General features: G+C 57.8%; 2 protein-coding genes across 2 annotated transcripts in view; one reads left to right on the forward strand and one right to left on the reverse strand.

The window, feature by feature from the left end:
• Bop1 (BOP1 ribosomal biogenesis factor) overlaps positions 1-20,797 on the reverse strand; it is a 29,355-nt gene that overhangs the window by 958 nt on the left and 7,600 nt on the right. Inside the window, exons 3-12 of the mRNA XM_090339581.1 lie at positions 13,217-13,297; positions 1,750-1,904; positions 1,560-1,677; positions 1,379-1,480; positions 1,084-1,296; positions 845-1,006; positions 690-770; positions 551-620; positions 341-473; positions 77-257 (exon numbers count right to left, since the gene is read on the reverse strand). Coding sequence (XP_090195707.1) covers positions 77-257; positions 341-473; positions 551-620; positions 690-770; positions 845-1,006; positions 1,084-1,296; positions 1,379-1,480; positions 1,560-1,677; positions 1,750-1,904; positions 13,217-13,297 — 1,296 coding nt within the window. The remainder of the gene's footprint in view (positions 1-76; positions 258-340; positions 474-550; positions 621-689; positions 771-844; positions 1,007-1,083; positions 1,297-1,378; positions 1,481-1,559; positions 1,678-1,749; positions 1,905-13,216; positions 13,298-20,797) is intronic.
• Scx (scleraxis bHLH transcription factor) lies at positions 3,372-4,983 on the forward strand. Its single transcript, XM_090338761.1, has 2 exons — positions 3,372-3,938; positions 4,661-4,983. Exons 1-2 carry the CDS (start codon positions 3,372-3,374, stop codon positions 4,697-4,699), a joined length of 606 nt encoding a protein of 201 aa, XP_090194887.1. The 3' UTR covers positions 4,700-4,983.

Consider the following 20,797-nt stretch of genomic DNA (forward strand, 5'->3'; position numbering starts at 1 on the left):
TGCGCCGGCTGACGGACTGTATGCACCGGCTGCACGAACTCCCTCCCCTCCCTCCTCCCCCTCTCCCTCCCCTCACCTTGCCATGGCAAATGCGAAGCCTCAGGCCCCACTGGTGTTCTTCCCCAGACGCCTCCAGCCAGCGGGCAGCCTGCAGGACTGGCTCCTCGGGTTGGGTAAAGGTACCCAGCAGCTGGTCCGTGCTGCCCACCAGCAGTCGGTCCCCCAGGGCTGGGTTTATCACCAGCACCGCATCGTCCCTGTGGGCCAGAGCCAGATGCAGCCCCCTCAGCACAGTGCTTGCCCACCCAGCCACCTCGCCTGGGGAGGGTGGCACACTCACACGGCTGCAGCCACCAAGCAAATGGTGGGGTTGGGGTTCCAAGCAACACTCTTCACCACACCCCCCACGGGTAGCGTCCTCAGACAGCGGGCCGTGGCCACCTCCCAGAGCCGTAGGGAGCCATCGTCGGATCCTGGACAAGTCAAAGAAGACCCCTCAGCCCCGGATCCTCCCCCGCCCCCATTGGGGCTGCCCCTACCCCAGGCCCACCTGAAATCAGCCACTGGCCCCCTGGGGAGACACTGAGGCAGCGGACTAGGTCACGGTGGCCCTTGTAGACCTGCAGAGGAGGCGTGGTGAGACTGACAGACCTCAGGGTATTTTGCTCCCCAAGGGGCCACTAACTCACCAGTGCTTGGCACACAGGGAAAGGTTGCAGGTCTCTGGGTCGGGGAAGCCTGGGGATGAGGTCCTCGGGATCCACGTTGACCTGGGAGCAGATGGTGCCCGGTCAGCCCCCGGTCAGCCCCCGTCCCCCCTCCCCTGCACAGTGAACCTACATACCCTCATCTTGCGCTGCCGAGGGCACAGGTACAAATCGAGGCAGCGTTCAAAGCGCTCTTGGATGAAGCGGCCATAGGCAGGCACAGCCCGCAGGCTCAAAAACTTCTGTGGCAGGAAGTTGAGCTTCCGCTCACCAGGCTCTTGCTGTGCCCATGCCAAGCGCTGGGGAAGAGAAGCAGCAGGTGAGCTGGGGCTTGGGGGGGCCAGAGTGGGGCCCGCAGGGACGGCCCCGGGCCCACCTCCTCTTCACTGGGCAGGTACTCGGGCGGTGGGTTGTAGGACTCTGCGTGGCCAGGCAGGGCCAGCTTGGGAGCCGGCACATGCATCTTGTGGCGCCCCAGCACGGCATTGGGGTCCTCCTGGGCCCAGAGGTCGTAGAAGCTGGGAGCAGGGTCTCGGGGCCGGCGAGGCTGGATCCAGCCCATCTTGATGGCGTGAACCATGCGAGACACCTGCACACAGAGCCAAGGTCAGGTGCACTCCAGGCCATGGGCAGCCCTGGGGAGTGCCGGGGGGGGGGGGGGAGCGGCCCACCTTCTCCTTCTCCACCAGCGATGGAATGAAGCTCCGCTTGTCTGCTGGGCGGTTGGTCACTGGGTGGAGCATGAGGTCCCCACTGAAGAAGTCCACGGCCGGCTGAGGAGACACGCACTGGGCTCAGGCCCCGCCTACACTCACACCCCACCCCTCAACGGTCCCGCAGGCTCCCTCATACCTCATAAGGGTTGAAGTCCACATCCCCAAACTGACCCCTCTGCAGCCGCTGCACCAGGGCCACCTGCTCATCCGTCAACCTCAGGTCGTGTCCCGTCATCCGGTCCTGCACAGTGCGCCTGTGGGATGGCTCGTCAGAGCCACATCCGGACCCAGGGACCCAGGGGCCTTGACGCAGGCGTCACACTCACCAGAAGTCTGGATCATCCATCTTGTCCAGAAACTGGTCCAGTTCATCTCGGGTCCGGAGGGGCTTGTAGATGCGCTTGCCATCCAGGTCGTAGCCCACGTGTGGGAAGTCATCGTACCATGCCAGGGGGACGTTGCCCACTGTGTTCCGGATGTCCTGAGCAGACATGTCCACCATGTCGGCACCTGTCCCCACCCCACCACACCCAGCGCCCTGGAGAGGATGAAGGATGAAGGACCTGCCTCCAGGGCCTAGGGGTCACTTGACATGTGCCCTTGCTCTGGATGGGGGGGTGGTGTCTGACGTGGCAAGCTGACCAGCATGCCCCTCCCCCACCTCCACCCAGGCCCTTGGAGGCGCCTGAGCTTCACCTTCACATTTTCCACTGAAGTGAGGCCAGCCCCCCCCCCCCCCCCCCCGCTGGATTCCTTGGCTGAGGCTCTGGGCAGCTGCCACAGACACAGATGACCTCATCGCTCATGGGCTCCCTCCCCTGGCAGGGGCCTTAGAAGTGGGTAACTACACAACAGGGACCAAAGAAGACCCCGCCCCACCCATTCTGGGGGATGCTTCTGCATTCTGCCCCACAGGTGGCAGAAGACACCCCCCCTTCCCAGCCCCTCCTGGTCTTCTCTAACTGCACAGCAGGCAGAGTAGCCACATTCCAGGACACACATTCCTGGTTTCAGTCCCTGCCAGCCACCACCCTCGCTCCTCCCAGCCTGGGGATGGCTGCCCAGGCAGCAGCTTCCTGCAACAGTAGCTCCGGGGAGGGGGGGGTAGGCAGACAACCCAGCTGAGTCCTGCAGCCCCTCGGCAGCAGAGAAGGGCAGGACCCCAGCACCTGCCGCTCCAGCCCTTTCCAGCAGGCTGGCCAAGGATCCCTGTGGGGCCGGTCATTCCTTCTCTCCAGGGAGGGTGGTTCCAGGGCCCTCTCCTTAGCCACCCGAAAACTGGAGAGGCCCTGTGGAGCTGGTGGTGCCCAGGTGTGCCCTCGCCTTGAAGTCCGGGGAGCCAGAGGAACAGGGGCAATCTCTGGATGCAGGGGTGCAAAGGGAGCTGGGGCCCAGGGAGGAGGTCTTGGCAAAAAGCATGGCTGCTGCCCGACCTGCAGGAGGGTGGGTGCGGGACAGAAACGCTGTGCGCCGCCCTCCCTCACTCATACACACACACAGGCTGCGGCTGCTGGGGATGGCTCCTGGGGATGGCTCCGTCCCTAACTCCCGGCGGGGAAGGGCGGAGCGCCAGCTACCAGGGGAGCCTCCGGGCAGAGGGGCTCCAGCCTCCGCCTCCCTACCGCCCCACGCCGGAAAGATGCTCGGGACCCCTGGGCAGGGCCACGAGAAGGCGCCGGCCGCCGGAGCACGCGGGGGCCGGGCCGGGCCGGGAGGCGGCCGCCGCCGCGCACGGGGGAGGGGCCGCCGCTATAAAGGCGCCGCGGCGCTCGCCGTCCCGCTCCAGCCCGGACGCACATGTGCTGCGCGGCGCCCAGCAGCCGCCACCGCGGGGCGCAGCCGAGACCCGCGCCTGCCCCGGCCTGGGGGCCGGCCACCGCGGGGGGCGGCATGAGCGGCGCCCGGCGGAGCTGACGCCGCGCCCCGGCCCCGGCCCCCCGTCCTCGCCATGCTGCGCTCGGCGCCGCCGCCGGGCCGCTACCTGTACCCCGAGGTGAGCCCGCTGTCGGAGGACGAGGACCGCGGCAGCGAGAGCTCGGGGTCCGACGAGAAGCCCTGCCGGGTGCACGCGGCGCGCTGCGGCCTCCAGGGCGCCCGGAGGCGGGCGGGAGGCCGCCGGGCCGGGGCGGCGGGGCCCGGGCCCGGGGGGCGACCGGGCCGAGAGCCCCGGCAGCGGCACACGGCGAACGCGCGCGAGCGGGACCGCACCAACAGCGTGAACACGGCCTTCACGGCCCTGCGCACGCTCATCCCCACCGAGCCCGCCGACAGGAAGCTCTCCAAGATCGAGACCCTGCGCCTGGCCTCCAGCTACATCTCGCACCTGGGCAACGTGCTGCTGGTGGGCGAGGCCTGCGGCGACGGGCAGCCGTGCCACTCGGGACCCGCCTTCTTCCACGCCGCGCGCGCCGGCAGCCCCCCGCCGCCCCTGCCCCCGCTGGCCCGCGACGGCGGCGGCGAGAACGCCCAGCCCAAACAGATCTGCACCTTCTGCCTCAGCAACCAGAGAAAGTTGGTGAGCAGGGCTGGGACTCCATGGGCCTCACTAACCCTCACCCCCCCCTCCCCACCCTTCCACCCCCCCCCCACCCCCGTCTGCCAGGCAGGCACCGCTGGACCACCTGCCACCCGGGCTGGGCCCCAGGCTGGCCGGCCTCGCTTGCTCTCTCTCGCTCGCTGCTGGCTCGGGAGGCAGGGCTGTGACCAAGACACTTGGGGCTGGGGGCTGCTGAGGCTGGTGGGCTACAGCAAGGCCGCTCCGCTTCTCCCTTTTCAGCAAGTTAAAAAAAAACCCACCTGCACCCAAGCAAAGGGGACCGAGGGTGGCAGTGAGGCAATAAAAAAGAGGGACGCACAGAACCCATGTGCCACCTCCACCCCAAGGCTTTATGGGCACCTGCCACACCTCTGCTGGCCTGCGGGCGTCACTGGCCAGTCATGATTTACGGCTTGGGCCATTCTTGGTGGCACCGGAAAAGCCAGGTGAACAGGGAGAAAATACAACGGCTTTTCCCAATCCCCATTTCCTCTCCAGACAGCATACTCAAACTCCTGGGGCCTGCACATCTGGGAAATTTAATTTTACAGTTTTGGCCAAATGGCAATGGACTTCCCACTTGGGGAGAGCCAGGAGCTCCCACCTAAGACAGCACCCAGCAGGAAGCCAGGGAGGGCTGGGCCATGGTGGGGTGGCTGGGTCTCTGCTTAGGCCCTAATGTCCTTCCTTATGTTCTGCAGAGCAAAGACCGGGACAGAAAGACTGCAATTCGAAGTTAAGGGGTGGATACCCCCGGGGATCCAGAGAGAGCCCATCTCAGACCTGACCTGGGCACAGGACCCCCAAGAGCATGGCCAGCCACAGGGCCAGCTCCACACTGGCTGTGAACAGGGCCAATGGACAGACAGATGGACAGATGGGCGGTGACTTGACTCTGAGTAGCCCAGCACTTGCCCAGATCCACTGGAACTTTCCATGCTGGCTCTCTACCTGGGCCAAGTGTTGGCATCTTGCATCTCTGATATGATAATATAAAGTCTGGAAATTTTGTAATAATTAAAAATGAAACAATATCTTCCAAATGCAGAGGCAGATTGTCCTCTGGAAGGATCTGAATTCACCAGGCTCCCCTCAGCCAAGCCGGCACTGTCCCTCTGGAGCCCCACCTGTCCCTGTGAGGTACCCAGCTCTGGGAGAAGGCACCCCCCTTCGAGGGGGGGAGGGAGGCAGGTCTAAATACGCCAAGTCTCCTACAAGGGGGGGGGCCTGAAGGGTGAAGAGGCACCATGTGGCAGGATAAAGAGAAGGCAAAGAAGAAACTGGCAGCAGAACATTCTCACTCTGAGGCCCCTGGACAGTAAGGAGGATACAGCTGGGGCGCCAGTGCAGACACAGGGTTAGGCAGGAAGCAGTGCTGCCCAGCAGAGTGGGTTGCCAAACTGGGAACTGAGGCTGGGTCTGAGGACAGCACCCTGGTGGTAGTGGAACCCGCTGCCTGCCTCTGCCGTCTGCAGAGGCCACATCTCACCCAATCAAAACTGCACAACATCAAGACCCCTGGCCACCTACCTCTCTGTCACACACAACTCCCCCGAACACCGCACTGGCCCCCAAGGAGGCTGATATAGGACCCTACCAGGCGCTCTGCACAGCTGGCCAACCATTAAAATGTTGCAGGTGACAATTAGTTTAGTGGTTGGGGCTCTGTGTGGAGCACCTCCCCCATGGACCCAGGCAGCCAGCAGCCTGACTTCCGGCTGGGTGGCAAGCAGGGAATGGCTGGCAAGGCCAAGGCCCCTCCCCAGACCCCCAGCCTTCCACACAAGCACTGACATGTCCCCGCCCCATGGGGAGACCAGGTGCTGAGAAATATGTGGGCACCCTCACAGGGCGGGGACAAAGCGGCCCTTCTCCACAGGGATGGGCTCCAGGGAACCATAGGGCAGGAAGCGGTGGTGTAATTTTGGAGGAAATTCTCAAAGCCAGAGCCATTAAAGCTGGGGCGGGGGGGGGGGGGGTGAAGGGAGGGCTGTGTCCAATCTGATAGAAATATAACAGGATAAAAAGTCACAGCGGCAGGTTTCGTTCAGAGAGAAACCCAACCCCAAATTTCCTCCCCTTAATCCTGCAGGAGACCACAGCTGGCGGGGGGGGGGGGGGGGAGGGCCACGTTCAGTTGTTAGAGGCCCCCTGTTGTCCGGGAAAGTTGGGAGCCTGGGGCTGAGGGGGTGCCCTTCCCCTCTGTGCAACACCTTAATCCAGCCAGCCTCCCTTTGGGAAGCAGGACACGGGGCGGGGGGGGGGGGGAACCTTACGGAGGTGGGGGGGGGTGGCATCGCACTGAGCAAGGAGGCAGCGGCCAAGTCCCTTCACCAGCCAGCCGGCTTCCTTCAGTACAGAGCGCTGTGAACCTCCAGCCCTCACCTGTCCAGACCTGGACCCAGCAGGGGGGAAGCCTCCCGCACACCTGAGGAGGTTTAGAATATCCCCGCTGGGGGGAGAGTGAGCCAGAGGAACACACTTGACCAAGTCATGTGGAAAGGGACACTTCCCTCACCCCAGCACAGACCATGAAGCTGGACAGGAGCTGAACAGGAGGGATCCTGGGGGCCAGCGCTAGTGGGCAGCGCCTGGTCTACGGCCTGGTGCAAGGGGCCAAGTGTGAGAGGACAGGGACGCCCAAGAGCAGTTGCTGGAGGCTGAGCAGGAGTCTCAAGTCTACCAAGCAAGAGCTGGACGCTGGGGTGTCAAACAGAGCCAAATGAAAGGAGACAAGGACAGAAATGGAGGCTGCAGGGACAGAAGTCTCCCCAGGGGCCCAGATGCTTGGGGTACGGCACGCGCCCGGCCAAGGTTTCAACTGCAGGGCCTGACTCTGACTAGGCTGCAGCTTGGCCAGCCTCAGACCTGGGCAGGCAGCCCAGCCGCTCCCAAAGCTGCACCGGTAGCAGAGGCCGAGGGCCTGGCCCGACAGCCAGCAGGGGGAGGGGAGGGAGGAACACTCAGTTACCCTCCACTGCTCCAGATTCAAACCAGAACCCAGACCGGGGGTGGCGTGGGCTGCCTCCGCCTGTGGCCCCACACAAGCCAGCACAGCCAGCCCATGGCTGAGAGGGGTGGCAGGTGTTACCTGCCCACCACAGCCCCTGGCTTCCTTCCCAGAGCCCCGCCTCACCCTCCACCACACTGAAGAGCTGTGGGACAAAGACCCATGGCTCCCACTGCACGTGCCCCACAGAGACAGCTGGGAGGGAAGGCCCGCCCCCCCTCCCCCTCCCCCTCCCCCTCCCCCTCTTCCTCCTCGCTTGGGCTTGCACCCTGGGCCAGCAGCCACCCCTGTGAGCTGAGCTGGGCTGGAAACGCTCGACTCAGCCTCAGCTGTCAGCTCCCTGTCCCCAGGCTGGGGAACCAGCGGCTGGCCCACCACATGATTCATCACCACCAGGCTGCCTGCGCCCAGGCCAGCCACCCCCGCCCGGTTCAGCACCTGCAGGCTGCCAGGAAACACATGTGACCCTTCAGGTCAGGCCTAGCACGGAGACCCCAGGCCAGGTTGACCGAGGGCAGACAGACCCAAGCACTTCTCTGGGGGGCCACCTAGCCCCAAAGAGAAGCATGTGGAGGAGACTGGGCACCCCCTCCCCTTTGCACGCTGATGTGTCTGTCGGCTGGGCCTTTTCCGCTCTCGAAGAGCCCCCCTCCCCTCCCCTCCCCAAAGTGGCTGCAGCTGTCAGGACCGCAGATTGGAACTGCAGGTACGGTGCTGGCCCGCCGCCCACCTCCCTCCCGGGTCTGTCTGCGAGAGAGGAAGCCGGCCCACCTCTGGAATCCTTCACTCTCTCCTCGTTCCGCCTCTCCCACCTGTCCCCCGGGAGCGTGGGGTCAGCTGCCTCGCTCCGTCTCTCTTCCCTGGCCCCTCTCCGATTACAATGCGGGCAGTGTTCGGTGCTGCTCGGCTCCCCCGGCACTGAACGCCCTCTTGTCTCTGAGCTCGTGGCCTTCCTGTGCTGCTGCCTCCCCTTTCTGGGGTGTCTTATCTCTATCGATGCGCTCAGGCCAGCGGCCACCCCTCGCTCACCTGAAATATAATAGAGTCTAGGGTCTGAGCCCTGGGTGACAGACAGAGGAAAGCAGCCTCTTCCAGTCGAGGACTTGGAGGGATTAGGGGCTAGGCAGGAACTACTTCCCCCCTCCTTATCAGGCTACCCCAGTTCCACCCAGACACCCTCACTTCTCCGTCCCTCCCACCACCAGCTGGGTCCATCCTTGAGGGACTGGCTGAGCCCACTCCTAGGTGCCTAGGGGCCCCCGACTGGACTGCTGCCAGCACCGGTGCAGGTTGAGGGCCCCCTTGTCCAGACCCCTCCTAGAAGTAGATGTTTCTATAGGGCTCCTTACTTTCAGCAGGAGCTCCCACAGATGTCTAGGGCATGACTCCGTTGGCCTGTTCTGAGCCCCACTACTCAGTTCTAGCTGCTACTTCAAGTGGGAAGGGTGCACAGCTCCCATTCGAGAGGGGTTTTCCCACTTACTGCTACTCCAGTCTCCAGTGAGGAAACACTGGCTCCCTCAGGCCAGCCTCGTGAAGGGCCCCTCCTGCTATCCAGCACCTCCCTGCAGCCAGGCTCCTCGCTCTCAATGCCACCCCTGCTTCACCCCACGGGCCCGAACCCGCCTCCTGAGCACCTCCAGATGCTGTGGACACCCCACCCACGCTCCTCCCTGTCAGCTCTGGAGAACCACCACAGACAGGGATGGTGCTGGGGGAGAGCCTCCCCCGCTGAGAGGCAGACACTGTGGTCACAGACACACTTGCCCACTCCATGCCCTGCCTGGCAAGGCGCCCTGAGGACGGGAGCCATCCAGAAGGGCTGGTCTGTGTCTGGAGAGCAGCCTCGGTGCAGGCAGACACGCAGGCTGGCCTCTAGTGGAGGACTGCCCGGGCACCCTGCAGCTCTGCTGCCTTCAACAAACAGACCAGGGAGGGCTCTGCACACTCCTGCTGGAAACCTGATCCCATGGCTCCCCTGCCAGCAACACAGGCAAGCAAGCACAGAGCAAGTGAGCAAGCGAGCGAGCGCGAGCGCATGGGCGGGCGGGGGCCTGGACGCAGGCAGGCGGGGGCGGCCCCGGAGGAGCGGAAGGCCGCCAGCACTGGAGGCAGCTGCCGGTTCAGTAGCTGGGAGAAGCCATTAACGGCGTTTGGCGAGAGAGCAGAGGGGATAGCAGGCTCTGGATGCAGACAGGCTGGGCTACGTCCCTGCGGGATCTGAGTTCCAGCCCAGGCAGGGTGAGAGCTGCTGGGGAGCTAGCCAAGCCAAAAACCATCCCCCTGACCTGGCCAGCCGGAGGTCTCCCTGGGGAGAGTCCCAGGCCATGCTCAGCAATGGGGGCCCAGCAATGGACAGGGCAGGCAGACCAGGCCTCAGTTTCTCCCAGCTGCTCGACACAGAAAAGGGCAGGCATCAGCCACTAACCCGCCCACCCCTCTACCCGGCCCGCCTCCCGGGGGTCCTAACGTGGGATGAGATCACGTCTGTGGAGCCCGGGTGCTGTGGGGAGGGGTGAGGTAGCCTAATGGAGGCGGGGCAGCCACAGAGCAGCAGCTCCTCAGGGACCATCCCCCTCCACAGCAGCCAGCAACTCACTCAGGGGGCTCCCTGCTCAGCCCATACAGCCTGGCGAAGATCCGAGGGAGTGACTGCCATCAGGAACTAGCGCGCCAAGAGATTCTCAGGTGAAGAAAGCCAGTGTCCCCAGGGCGTCATGCCTGACGACGGCCCTGAGTGGACGCCACTCAGCCCTAGCCCAGACCTTGGGAAAGCAAGCAGGACAAAGTGGGGAGCGTGCCAAGCCATGCCTCCGCCTCCCCCCACAGCAGATGGCCAGCCTGGCCTCTCAGCACTTGTAGCTTCCATCCCTCTCAGGTGCCACGAAGGTCCCTGCTCCCAGGGCACAGACCCTAGCGACCCCTTCCCTCACCCCAGAGCTCTCTGGAGGCCAGTGACTGACACAGCTCCCCCTCCCCCCAGACCTCTCTAGAGCCCAGTGACTGACACAGACCCCCCCCCCTTACCCCCAGACCTCTCTAGAGCCCAGTGACTGAGACAGACCCCCCTTTACCCCCAGACCTCTCTAGAGACCAGTGACTGACACAGACCCCCCCCTTACCTCCAGACCTCTCTAGAGCCCAGTGACTGAGACAGCCCCCCCCACCCCCAGACCTCTCTAGAGCCCAGTGACTGAGACAGACCCCCCTTTACCCCCAGACCTCTCTAGAGACCAGTGACTGACACAGCCCCCCCACCCCCAGACCTCTCTAGAGACCAGTGACTGACACAGACCCCCCCCTTACCCCCAGACCTCTCTAGAGCCCAGTGACTGAGACAGACCCCCCTTTACCCCCAGACCTCTCTAGAGCCCAGTGACTGACACAGACCCCCCCCTTACCCCCAGACCTCTCTAGAGACCAGTGACTGACACAGACCCCCCCTTACCCCCAGACCTCTCTAGAGCCCAGTGACTGAGACAGACCCCCCTTTACCCCCAGACCTCTCTAGAGACCAGTGACTGACACAGACCCCCCCCTTACCCCCAGACCTCTCTAGAGACCAGTGACTGACACAGCCCCCCCAGACCTCTCTGGAGGCCAGTAACCAGCACAGCGACCCCCAGACCTCTCTAGAGACCAGTGACTGACACAGCCCCCCCCACCCCCAGACCTCTCTAGAGACCAGTGACTGACACAGCCCCCCCACCCCCAGACCTCTCTAGAGACCAGTGACTGACACAGCCCCCCCACCCCAGACCTCTCTAGAGACCAGTGACTGACACAGACCCCCTACCCCCAGACCTCTCTAGAGACCAGTGACTGACACAGCCCCCCCAGACCTCTCTGGAGGCCAGTAACCAGCACAGCGACCCCCAGACCTCTCTAGAGACCAGTGACTGACACAGCCCCCCCAGACCTCTCTGGAGGCCAGTAACCAGCACAGCGACCCCCAGACCTCTCTAGAGACCAGTGACTGACACAGCCCCCCCAGACCTCTCTGGAGGCCAGTAACCAGCACAGCGACCCCCAGACCTCTCTAGAGACCAGTGACTGACACAGCCCCCCCACCCCCAGACCTCTCTAGAGACCAGTGACTGACACAGCCCCCCCACCCCCAGACCTCTCTAGAGACCAGTGACTGACACAGCCCCCCCAGACCTCTCTGGAGGCCAGTGACCAGCACAGCCCACCCCCAGACCTCTCTGGAGGCCAGTAACTGACACAGCCACCCCCACCCCCAGACCTCTCTAGAGGCCAGTGACTGACACAGCCCTCCCCCCCAGACCTCTCTGGAGGCCAGTGACTGACACAGCACCCCCCCCCAAGACCTCTCTAGAAGCCAGTGACCGGCACAGCCCCCTACCCCCTCCCCCCAGGCCAGTGACCTGGTCAGTTCTGGCACTTTAGCTGGACAAGAAAATCCTGGAATTCTGATGCCACTGGCTCTACCGAAGAGGTGGACAGAACAGGCCTTACTTCTGGACGTCTCAGCCAGGGTGGACCCCATAGCAGCTAAGGGCCCTCAAAGTGCCAAACTGGGATACAGCCACAAAGTGGCAGGTCAGGCTTGGGACGGCCCTCACAAATACACCCAGGACTCTTTTTTTTTTTTAATTTAATCAGAACAGGGCAGGGCAGACAGCCTGAGGTGGACTGGCTCTCCTCCCCTGACCTGTCCCATCTACCACAGCCACTTGGCTCTGAGGAGGACCCCCACCCCCTCACCCCACGGACTCCCTGGGGAGCATCTATCCAGGCCTGACCTGGCCTGTCTCCTGAAAGCTGAGCTCTGCCGCCCCCTCCAGCCACTGGCCGGCTGTGCTAGCAGAAGTTCAGGCAGATGGGCATCTGGGCTCAGGCTGTCACTTAGTCTGACACATGCAATAGTCATCACAGGAGGGAGGAAGCAGCCCCCACACTCCCTGCTTCCTTGCAGCAGCACAGCAGGGGGCTGCCCCAATCTCTCCTCAGCACGGGAGGGGGGCCACTGGACAGGAGAGCCGGGCACACCTCCCCAGGGGCATGCAAAATCAGGCAGGCCCTGCCTAAAGCTCCAACCAGCTCTGTAATGCCCATCCCCCGGCCCCGCGCTCCAATTACAATCATCATCGATTTCTCAAATACCAAATATAAAAAAGTAGCCGACAGGATGTGGCTGCCGACAGCCAGAGCCCCCCGGGGGGAGGGGAGACAGGCAAGGAGCAGCGCTGTGCAGCCCCCCCTCACCATTGCGCCCGCTGCTCCGGCCAGGAAACCAATTTATTTTGTTTTGTCTCTGTTCTCTGAACGCGCAGCAGAGACTGGATCGGGCTGGCGGCCAAAGCTCCTGCAGACACTGCCAAGAGAGCTTGAAGGTGGGGAGGAAGCCCAGTGGGGAGGGGGTGCCTGACTCCCCCTCAGAACATGACAAGCAGGCAAAAAGGGTTCCTGAGGGGCAAAAGACCTGGAGGAGCCACACAAAGGCCCCCACAGCCTGGAAAGGCTCACAGTGGGCGCCGCCCTGCCATGGAGCTAGGCATCACCACAGAGATGGGGTGCTGCCAGCCGCACTGCCCATGTGCTCAGAGCTGCCAGCCCCTCCCAGCCTTGGTCTCCTAAGCCCAGCCCACCAAAGTCTCTCACTGCCCGCCTCCACTCTCTGGAGGATCCAATGAACTCCAGCCCCATACACCTTCTCCACACCACAGATTCCCTGAGACAACCAAGAGTCCTGTCACTTTCAAGTGAGCCACTACCTGGGGGGACACCAGAGAAAGGACAGGACAAAGCCAGCTGTGAGATACCCACTTCTGTTTGAGGCACTGAGGCACTACAGCCCACACCTGTGCCTGTGGCCCCACCACAGGTCAGAATCCTGGGTCTGTCTACAGCCCTCAAGCCCAACACCACAGGAAGCATATGGTGTCACAAACACCTGTTCACAGGACAAAGCAAGGAGCTGCAGAGCCACATCCAATCCCCCTTCCACACAGCACCATTGATGACAGACATGTGCTGCTACAGTCATGTGTCTCAGACCCCAAAATCACTCTTCCAGATGGGACAGGCCTGAGCCAGGACGCCCACTCAGTCCAGTGGGCCAGCAGCTTCATAAGGCCCTGGCTGCCTCTACCCAGAGCAGCACAGTATGGCTGCAGGACACTGCAATATATCCTGGGCAGCCCGACCACAGGCCAAACATCTACCCTGGGCAGTTTAAGGTACCACCTGACCCTGCTCAGCAGAAAGTCGGCCCATGTCTCACCTCCTCATCAGAGCTGTCTTCTAGGTATTCCTCCCCATTCAGTGCATCCACTACTTCCGTCCTCGGGCAAGTGGTGCCAGCCTGTAGACAAAAGAGAGTGAGTTAACTCAGGGGCACTTGACATCCTGGGACACAGGCTGATTCTGCACACAGCCCAGCCCTTACCCCTAGTGGACTGCTTATGGAGAACTGTTTCCTCAATACTGAGACCTGAAACCCACATAACACAGCCCTGTGACACCTCCTAAACAGCCCACTCTAGCCCCAGGTTTCAGTCTAACCCAGAGACTAGTCTTCAGCAAACTTCTGAGGGCCTTAGCTGTTGTGCCAGCACCACAGACTCTGCCTTGGGCTTCTCCCTCATGGCTGGTACAGCCTCTGCCCTCTGGCAGCCCAGAGAGAAACCAATGCCTAACACCAAACTGGAAAGAAGACCAGCGCAGTTTGTGATGAAGCCCTGTTGAAAACCAAGACTCCACACTCTTGCTGGCTCCACACTGCTAAACGACCAGAAAACCGGTAATGACGCTGTGGTTCAAGGAGCAGGGAGGTAGTCTGGAGCCAAAGAGCTCAGGAACAGTACCCAGGCCCAGAGTTCAGGCCCCACGATCCCCCCCCCCCCAAAAAAAAGAAGAAAGAAAAAAGAATCCCTTTCAGTCTGCTGGGCAAGGGCCTACTGATATGCCCTGAACCTGAACCCACAGAATACCCAGGGAAGCCCCCATCCCAGCATGGCCACCACCCCACTCCTGACACCCTCCCTATCATTGCAGCCTAGGTGAATCCTGTCCACTGGGTCAGAATGGGCGCCACCAAGAACTTACACACCAACCTGGAAAACAGATTCTCCCAGATTGGGGAGGAGGATGGTCTGACCAGATCGGATTTACTGGTGGAACCGGGGCTGATGGGAAAAACAGGCCCACCTCTCACCCCTGGGGGCAATAAAGTGCTTGGAGCAGGAACCCCAGTATGCGGCGCCCCCGCCCAAAGCCCTACTCCCTCCTGCCCAGGCAGGAGCCAAAGGCCCACTCTTCCTCTTGCCTGTTTTTTCCTTCAATATAAAGGATAGGAGACTAAGTTTTTCTCCAGGCCAGAAAGAAGGTAGGATTCAGTTTCCACATCTTCCGTGCTGCCTGTCAAAAGCAGGTCAGCACAGCCTGGCAGGGGCACACAATAGGTGAGTCTAGAGTTCCTGCCCTACCCCTTTACCTGGGCAGATCAGCGTAGGACAGCCCCTACACCAGCAATGAGCACAGACGCTTGCCCTGGCCCGCCAGCAGAATGCCCAGGACAAGGCAGTGAGACACCAAGCCCCCATCAGTCAGGCCTCAGACAATGCTCCCAAGTTCTCAGGCCTCTCCCTTGGGCACAGAAGGTCTATTTCCACCAGGCTCTGTGCCTGTTAGTTACCCAGAACCTGCAAAAGATGATGGCCCTGATGGGTACTGGCAATGCCCACCTATAATGTTAGCCACTCAAGAGGCTGAGATCTGAGCATCCCAGTTTGAAAGTAGCCTAGGTAGAAATATCCCTTAGAATCGTATCTCCAATTAATAAACAAAAAGACAGAAGTGGAGGTGTGCCTCAAGTGGTAGAGTGCTAGCTAGCTTTGAGTTAAAAAGCTAAGTGGTGGCCAGGAGTTTGGTCTAGTGGTTAAAGTGCTTGCCTAGCATGCATGAAGACCCGGGTTCGATTCTCGGTACCACATACATAGAAAAAAGCCGGAAGTGGTGCTGAGGCTCAAGTGGTAGAGCTCTAGCCTTGAGAAAATCCAAGGACAGTGCTCAGGCCCTGAGCTTAAGCCCTGAACTGGCAAAAAAAAAAAAAAAAAAAAAAAAGCTAAGTGGTGGGGAGGGGGGTGGAAGAAAAACATGGGAAGGGGTAAGTAACAATGTTCAAGAAGTAATGTACTTTCTACCTCATGAAAGTAACTGTAACCTCTCTATACATCATCCTGACAATAAAAGAAAAATCTAAGCAAAAGCATAAAGCCTGAGTTCAAATACTGGTATTGAGAGAAAAAATAAATACAAAAATAAAAAGACAATAGGCTTTAGTTCTGGTGCTGGGCAGAGCTGGGCTATCAGCATAGTAGTGCAGCCGCCAGGGGCCAGACACAGGCAGCCTTAACAAAGAGACAGGGTTCCCCTATAAATGTGCTTTTCCCAGGACCCAATTTCAAACTGCAGCATCCTAACCACACTCAACTGATGAGGGTGAGCCGTGTCCACCAGAGGGCAGCACTGGGTCCAGCTCTGTGGGGAGGTGTCCCTGTGGCTGGCAGATTGAGGAAAACTCCCCATTTCACTTGTTTGTTTGAGACAAGGTGCAGATAGCAGGCCTGGAGGAGGCACCCACGAGGTCCTGCTATGTAGCCCATCTGATCTAAATACTACCTCCAAAGTACTGAGGCTATAAGCCTGTGCCACTATGCTTAGCTCACCCTAACTGAGAGGCAAATGCTCTCCAATTAGGTACTGAATGCTGTGTTAAACTCAGACATTAATAACAAGCCCACTAAAACACAAACAATGAGTACAGGTGCATAGCCTGATCAAAGCTGCTTTCTCCTCTGAGACCAGATCCTCAGCAGCCAGGACAAGTACACTCCTTGCTCTCTGGTACAGAAAGAAGGGGATGGGGTTTGCCCAAACACATGCAGCCAGTAGACAACAGCTATGAATGCCCCTGAAAACTGTCACCTCTGTCTAGAGCCAACCTTGAAGAAGCCCCATGCAAAGCTTTATTCCAGGTGCTTCAGCCAATCTGAAGGGAGCACAAAGAGAAGAGATGTGTGGTTATGTGGTACATGCCTCAGCTGAGGGGTCTGAGGTTTCAAACCAGCAACCCCACCAGGCACTTTCTGAAGTGGAACAATGACAGGCTTAAGTCATCACAGGCTGAAAAGTGATAAAAAAAAAAAAAAAAAGTCCAGAACCCTTAGAAATAGCATGGAATGCACAACATGGATGGATTCAGGGGCCCACAGAGTGCCAGCAAAGAAGATCCAGTGACCAGAGACAGGGCAATTTTAGCCCACACCCACTGTCTGGGAAGGGTATGGAAAACTGCTACTACCAGGTTCCAGACAGCAGGCCTGAGGGAAACACAACATACTGAAAAAGAACTAGAGAGAAAGAGAAACAGGTGTCAGTATAAGGGTCTGATTATACCTGGATCTGTATGGACACTTGACTTCAGGAGGGGTGACGTATCCCTGGCCAAGAATGTACCGCAAAGACTGCAAGGACCAAAGCGTGGAATCTCCCAGTCCAGAATGGCATCCAGATAAGCAAACTTCTATTAGTAGCAACAGATCTTCCATTCACCCACCCTCAGCACCACTGGGCTACCCCAGTGCCACCACCAGCTCAGCATGGGACAAGAGCCCCTCCATTCTTCCAAAAAGCAGCACACGCTATGCACAAAGGGGACTAGAGGAACTCAACACCAGACTACAGGCCCTGTCACTGCAATAACAGACTCCCAGGACACTATCCACATTAGCCACGGAGAGTGAGAATCGAGAAAGGCACCAAGAGGCCCTGTGTATGGCCATCCAACAAGGAAAAGTGACAAACTAGAAAATCCCAGGTAACAGGGGATCAGCAGGGAATAAACTGGCCAAGACAACACAAGATGAAAAATGAACCTTCTTTCTTAGGGAAAAGGGAATGAATGTATTAAGAGATTCTCCGGAAAGGATACAACTACACTCAAGCAGCCACCTCACCAATACCAGGGACAATAGCTGCCCCACAACTCTGCCTCCCTCTCCTGAATGGAGGTTCTATGTGGCCCAAGTACCTCGCATCACACCATGTCTGAGGTGAGCCCAGGGCTAGCCCAGAGCTAACACCACATGGCATTGAATTCTGAGAGGTCAAAAGAGTACTTGCATGTTAGGGGAATATAACAGCAGGCATTTTAGAAAATGGTTGTGAGACAGTCACTGATGGCTCACTCTTGTAAACCCAGAACTCAGGAAGCTGAGGTCTGAAGATCAAGATTCTAGGTCGGCTCGGGCAAAAATGTCTGAGATGGGTGCCAGTGGCTGGCACCTGTAATCCTAGCTACTCAGGAAGCTGCAATCTGTGGATCATGGTTCCAAGCCAGCCAGGGCAAGAAAGTCCATGAGACTCTTATCTCCAATTAACCACCTGAAAACAGCAAGTGGCACTGTGGCTCAAATGGTAGAAGGGTAGCCTTGAGCTGAAGAGATCAGGGACAGCGTCCAGGCCCAGAGTTCAAGCCCCACAACCAACAACCAGTCTTGGCTTGAACTCAGGGCCTGAGCACTGTCCTTGGACTTTCTTAAGGCTAGAGTTCTACCACTTGAGCCTCAGTACCACTTCCGGTTTTTTTCTATGTATGTGGTACCAAGGAATCAAACCAGGGTCTTCGTGCATGCTAAGCAAACACTCTACCACTAGGCCAAACTCCGGGCCCGGAGTCTGATACTTTTATCTCCAAAAAGATGGAAGTGGAGACAGAAGTACAGCTTAAGTGGTAGAGTTCCATTTTTTTTCGTTTGTCAGTCACAGAGCTTGAACTCTGGGCCTGGGCACTGTCCCTGAGCTCTTCAGCTCAAAGCTACCGCCCTACCTCTTGAGCCACAGTGCTACTTCCAGTTTTTTGGTGGTTAACTGGATTAAGAGTCTCATGGACTTTCATGCCAGGTCTGGCTTTGAACTATTATCCTCAGATCTCAGCTTCCTGAGTAGTTAGCATTACAAGCGTGAGCCACCATGCCCTGCTTTAGTGGTCCATTCTTTTTTTTTTTTTTTGCCAGTCCTGGGCTTGAGCTCAGGGCCTGAGCACTGTCCTTGGACTTTATCAAGGCTAGAGCTCTACCACTTGAGCCTCAGCACCACTTCCAGCTTTTTTTCTATATGTGGAACCGAGGAATCGAACCCGGGTCTTCATGCATGCTAGGCAAGCACTTTAACCACTAGGCCAAACTCCCGGCCCCTAGTAGTCCATTCTTAAGTTAAAAAACCCAAAGGCTGGAGTCTGGCCTAGTGGTAGAGTGCTTTTGCCTAGCATGCACGAAGATCTGGGTTCAATTCCTTGATACCACATACATAGAAATAAAGCCAGAAGTGGTGCTGTGGCTCAAGTGGTAGAACTCTAGCCTTGAGAAAACCTAAAAAGAAAGCTCAGGCCCTGAACCCAAGCCCAAGACTAGCAAAAATAAATAAATAAATAATGCATTTAGAATGCATCAAAGACCTCAATGTAAGGCCAGATACCATGAAAATATAACAGAAAGGAGTAGGGGAAACACGAGGGCTCCTACACACAGGCTGAAACTTCCTAAGTAAAGACCCAGAATCACAACAAACCAAAGGAAAACTATATGAATAAAACTACATCCAACTTAATAGCTTCTGTTCATCAAAGGACATAGCTACCAAGATAAACAGAAAGCCCAAAGACTGGAAGATTTTTGCTAGCTATGCATCAGACAAAGGCTTTGCATCTAAAATATACTACGAGCTCAAAAAATTAAACCCCTCTAAATAAGCCCTCAAAAACTAAACAACCCTTGGGGCTTGGCCCAAGGATAGGGTGGTAGCCTTGAGCTGAAGAGCTCAGGGACAGTACCCAGGCCGAGTTCAAGCCCCATGACCCACAAAAAAAAAAAAAAAAAAAGTTACACGAAGAAAGCCAGACCCAAAGAAACATAAGTTGCATGAATTCCCTCACAGGGGCTACATAGAATGTGCCTATAAATCTACAAGAAAACACACTGAATGGTTTAAAAAAAAAATACACTAGAACATGATAAACTATTCAGGTCTCTAGACATTTACAGACCAAAGGAAGACACGCATAGGAGTGGATCACGAAGGCTCAACTACTATGTGCATATGATCATATAAAATAATATTTTATATGGGCAAAGGCGGTTCACACCTGCAAACCAACTACTCAGGAGGCTGAGATCTGAGGATCAAGGTTCAAGGCCAGCCTGGGCAGCAAAGTCCGTAAGACATTTTATCTTGAATTAATCATTGAAAAAGCTGGAACTGGCACTGTGGCTCAAGGGGTAGAGCACAAACTTTGAGCAAAAAGGAGCTCAGGGATAGTGCCCACGCCCAGAGTTCAAGCTCTAGGACCAGCAAAATAAATAAACTAATAATATTTACAAAATGAACTCCAAAAAAGGGGAATGAGATTTTGTTTTGCTATTTTAGCTGTCTTTTTCTTTTGTCTCTGGGAGAGTAAGGAGGGGCATAGAAAGGTAGTACGAAGGGTGAACAGATGTAGCAGAGGTACTAACTGGACAGTAAGTGAAAAATGAACTGTACTCTACATCTTGTGAGTGTCGATGGGAGGGGAAAACTAGGAGAGAACAGGAGAAGGGGAGACATGGTTCAAAAAGAAACATACTCATTACCTGACCAGGATAACTATAACCCCTCTGTGTATCACCTCCACAATAACAATACCTTTTTAAAAAGAGAATTGAGAGGCATTGAGTTTAAGCCGCAGTATAAACACTGAAAAAAAATAATACTAATAATGCCATGACTGTGAATCTTTGCACCCCTCTCATCTACAGTGAAGGTTTTCCTCAAGAAGGAGTCACGCAAACTGCTGGCCCTTCCTTCACACAGAGGAGGAAGGCCACACAGCTTTATCTAGTGTTCTGGACCACGCACCTCAGGGCTGTGACACATGCTGAAGAGGTCTTGTCTGTTCTCACCTAGAACCCTACCTAAGCACAAGCAGGAGAACACAGACCAGGACCTAGCAAGCATCTTCCCTTCCGGGACACCCATCCCATCCCTACTCACCAGACAGACACTTGACACCCCTATGTCCTGCCTGCACACTGGCAATGCTGTGCTGAATGATGGAGGAATACCTGCTGCCTATCTCAGGGGCTAAGAAGCAGGGTATAAACCATGAGAGAAGTCCAAGTAAGAGCACCACGAGGGGGAAGGGGCACCATCCAACCCAGACACTGAGCCTCATATTGCCTCACATGCCCAGACATTTCCTACCCAAGGTAGGCTCCACCAGTTAGCCCGGAGAATGCTCGGGTGCCCTTCTGCAGGACTCTCACAAGGGCAGCTACCACGTCACATTCCATCAAAAGGCACCAACCTGGGCCATTCCCCTTCAGGAACTCATAAAAAGACCTTAGCACGCCCAGGCCTCCCAAGGCCACTGTAACACCTCCTAAAGCACCCATCCACAACTCCCAGAGCTCTCCTGAAACCCCATGAGAGCCTCCTGCCAAAGATGGAATTGAAGTCCACGCACAGACACAACTCCTCTCAAATAACCAAGGAAACGGGCTGTACACATCAGGATGGTTGTAGGTCTTTTCGTTCATTCTTCAATATGGCATGCAGGCAGCAACATGAACAGACAGAAACGGGATCTCAGCGCAAAGGAGTGAGAACAAAAACAACAAACACACAAACTATATAGAGCACACTTCTACATCCAGCATTCAAAAGGTTGAGGCACGAATGCATTGGGTACTAGCTGGGGCGTCTAGGGACCCCCAAAGGAAGATGGTCCGATAAAGAACATGGTAGCAGCCAGGCACAGTGGTTCACG

This window comes from Megascapheus bottae, chromosome 9, assembly GCF_031878675.1.
Source record: "Megascapheus bottae isolate mThoBot1 chromosome 9, mThoBot2.hap1, whole genome shotgun sequence".
NCBI classification, from domain to species: domain Eukaryota; kingdom Metazoa; phylum Chordata; class Mammalia; order Rodentia; family Geomyidae; genus Megascapheus; species Megascapheus bottae.

Coding starts and splice junctions, on each gene's coding strand:
- Scx (XM_090338761.1), top strand. CDS start 3,372: ATGCTGCGCTCGGCGCCGCCGCCGGGCCGCTACCTGTACCCCGAGGTG. Junction 3,939..4,660: donor TCAGCAACCAGAGAAAGTTG/GTGAGCAGGGCT, acceptor TATGTTCTGCAG/AGCAAAGACCGGGACAGAAA.